The sequence below is a fragment of the Trichomycterus rosablanca genome, chromosome 15, assembly GCF_030014385.1.
Source record: "Trichomycterus rosablanca isolate fTriRos1 chromosome 15, fTriRos1.hap1, whole genome shotgun sequence".
Lineage (NCBI taxonomy): Eukaryota > Metazoa > Chordata > Actinopteri > Siluriformes > Trichomycteridae > Trichomycterus > Trichomycterus rosablanca.
Genome location: NC_086002.1, coordinates 10,404,748 through 10,407,398, shown reverse-complemented (window position 1 = coordinate 10,407,398; position 2,651 = coordinate 10,404,748). Strand labels below are relative to the sequence as shown.

The 2,651-nt window shown below is 47.1% G+C and overlaps 1 protein-coding gene across 1 annotated transcript; it reads right to left on the bottom strand.

The window, feature by feature from the left end:
* Nucleotides 1-2,015: 2,015 nt before the first annotated feature.
* cldng (claudin g) lies at nucleotides 2,016-2,651 on the bottom strand. Its single transcript, XM_063009433.1, has one exon. It carries the CDS (start codon nucleotides 2,643-2,645, stop codon nucleotides 2,016-2,018), a length of 630 nt encoding a protein of 209 aa, XP_062865503.1. The 5' UTR covers nucleotides 2,646-2,651.

The following is a 2,651-nucleotide window of genomic DNA, read 5'->3' as shown; positions in this document are numbered from 1 at the left end:
GTGGTGTGTTAGACACTCCTACCTAGTTGGTTCACATTGTAGATGTAAAGTCAGAGACGATCGCTCATCTATTGCTGCTGTTTGAGTTGGTCATCTTTAAGACCTTCATCAGTGGTCACAGGACGCTGCCCATGGGGCGCTGTTGGCTGTATATATTTTTGGTTGGTGGACTATTCTCAGTCCAGGAGGGAGAGTGGGGTGTTTAAAAACTCCATCAGCGCAGCTGTCTGATCCACTGATACCAGCACAACACACACTAACACACCACCATCATGTCAGTGTCACTGCAGTGCTGAGAACGATCCACCACCTAAATAATACCTTCTCTGTGGTGGTCCTGTGGGGGTCCTGACCATTGAAGAACAGCATGAAAAAGAAACACCCTGGACAGGTCATCGTTCCATCACCGTGCAAACACACACACACACACACACTTAGGGCAATGTTGGTATTTTCAATTAACCTGACTGCATGTCTTTGGACTGTGGGAGAAAAACCCTGAGCACCTGAGGAAACCCACATGGACACAGAATGGACACCGGCCACCCAGACCTTCTTGCTGTGAGGCAACAGTGCTACCTACTACGTCGCCATCATGCATCCAGTTTTTTCCATAATGTTTATTTACATTTTTGGCATTTAGCAGACGCTTTTATCCAAAGCGACTTACATAGTCTGAGCAATTGAGGGTTAAGGGCCTTGCTCAAGGGCCCAACCGTGGCAACCTGGCAGTGGTGGGGTTTGAACCAGTGACCTTCTGCTTACTAGTCCAGTACCTTAACCACTAGGCTACAACTGGCAGTTTATTTGAGCTGAATCAGACTCGAGGGTCTTATTGCCTGTAATTGAAAAATTAAGGAATTTATGGGGACAACTTAGTTGGCTGCGACCATATTTAGGGGTTGCCACAGCAGTTTGGATGCCCCGCTGAGATTCAAACCTCAGAGTTCAGCAGTCGTGGGCTAGCATACTTTACCACCTGAATGTCTACTTACTCAAATTACATTTTATAATTTGCTATAAGAGATTAAGCAGCGTCTGCTCCAGGGTTTCAAATTGATCAAAAATTGTCCTGTGGCCAAAAGACTGTAGGACAGTTAAACCAAGGGGAAAAACCTAATAAAAACTTGTCTAACCATAAGCAGTATTTTAAAGATCATATGAAGTGCTGTAAACCATCTAACAAAGACATGGTTGTTAATGGCTTGTGTGAGGAAAATTCTGTGTCCAATATACTGTAGAGCTCAGGCCTTTAACATCCAGTGCCTGACAAATGCTCGACAGAGGCGCTCGTCACTGATGCAAATACGACCTCTTCTGGCTGATCAAGGCACATGCAAGAGGGGTGCATGAGTCATGGAAGGGCAAAGCATGACTGTACCTGATAAGACTGTGAGGCTCTACCGCTGACAGGTAAAAAGAACTAGGAGTGCACACAACAGAGGAGCCACGTGATGGACTGCAGCTCTGGCCATAGCAGGTACAATTAGGAAACTGGAAATGACTAAATTGTGGAAAACCTCCCCAGATGTGTGGTGGCTCAACAGCTACAAATGGGGTGGGGAACACTAGTGTTTCACGGTTTTGTAATAGCATGGATAAGATCATCTTGCACACACTAAAGCAGATATTAAGATACCTACCCACCACCCACCAAAAATTCTTAGCAATGTATTGGGTCTAGATTGGTTTCATTTTTCTTTGATAGAAGCTAAGACCAAGCATCTCATCCCCTTTCAAAGCCAAATGTGTTAAGGCACATTCAAATGCATTTTAGTATGCGAGTTTCGGCATTACTGAAATTACAGATGTCAAGTAGGTTCACTTAAACACTGTCCCAGTCATTGCATTTCCAAAAGCTCATGCTACCTTAATTTTAAACCATTTCCACCCATCTACTGCATAGTACTACTACGTTCAGCATAAAAGCACAAACACAATGTAATAAAAAGCATTTATTTACAGAAATAAAAATCATAATTATTTAAAAGCCAGACAAGCGATCACTGAACAGCTTAGACATAAGCAGAGCGCTCTCTACTGGTTTGAGATGCTGGTTTATAATGGCCTGCTCGTTTTTCCCCACCTCTGTGCCAAGAGGTACACAGCAGCCCTCCGCCGATCAGCATGAGGACGGCTGAACCCCAGCAGATAAAAATAGACGCACCCAGCTCCCTCTTCTGCCCCTGGGCCACCAATGGGTTGTAGAAGTCCCCGATCACCACGTTGGCCGTCCAGCTGGGTGGCACAAGACTCAGAACCCCTGCGACGACGAAGAAGACCCCAGCTGCTGTAGCCACTCTGGATTTGGCAGAGCCCGAGTCCAGGCAATTTGTGCACTCGCCCCCCGCGCTGCTAGCAAATATGGCAATCAACGCGACCAGCAGGGCGATGACGAGGATAGCCCGAGATGCCTGTAGGTCTGAAGGTAGGGCCAACATGGAGTCGAAAACCTTGCACTGCATTTGGCCAGTGCTCTGAACCACACAGCTCATCCACAGGCCCTCCCAGACTACCTGCGCAGTCACAATGTTGCTGCCAACAAAAGCGGTCACGCGCCATACTGGGAGCGCACAGGCGACGATAGTGCCCAGCCACCCGAGCACTCCCAGTGCTGTACCGAGAATCTGTAGCCCTGCAGACATAGCAGC

Bases quoted from the DNA above. Each gene is read 5' to 3' on its own strand.
- cldng (XM_063009433.1), bottom strand. From the start codon at position 2,645: ATGTCTGCAGGGCTACAGATTCTCGGTACAGCACTGGGAGTGCTCGGG.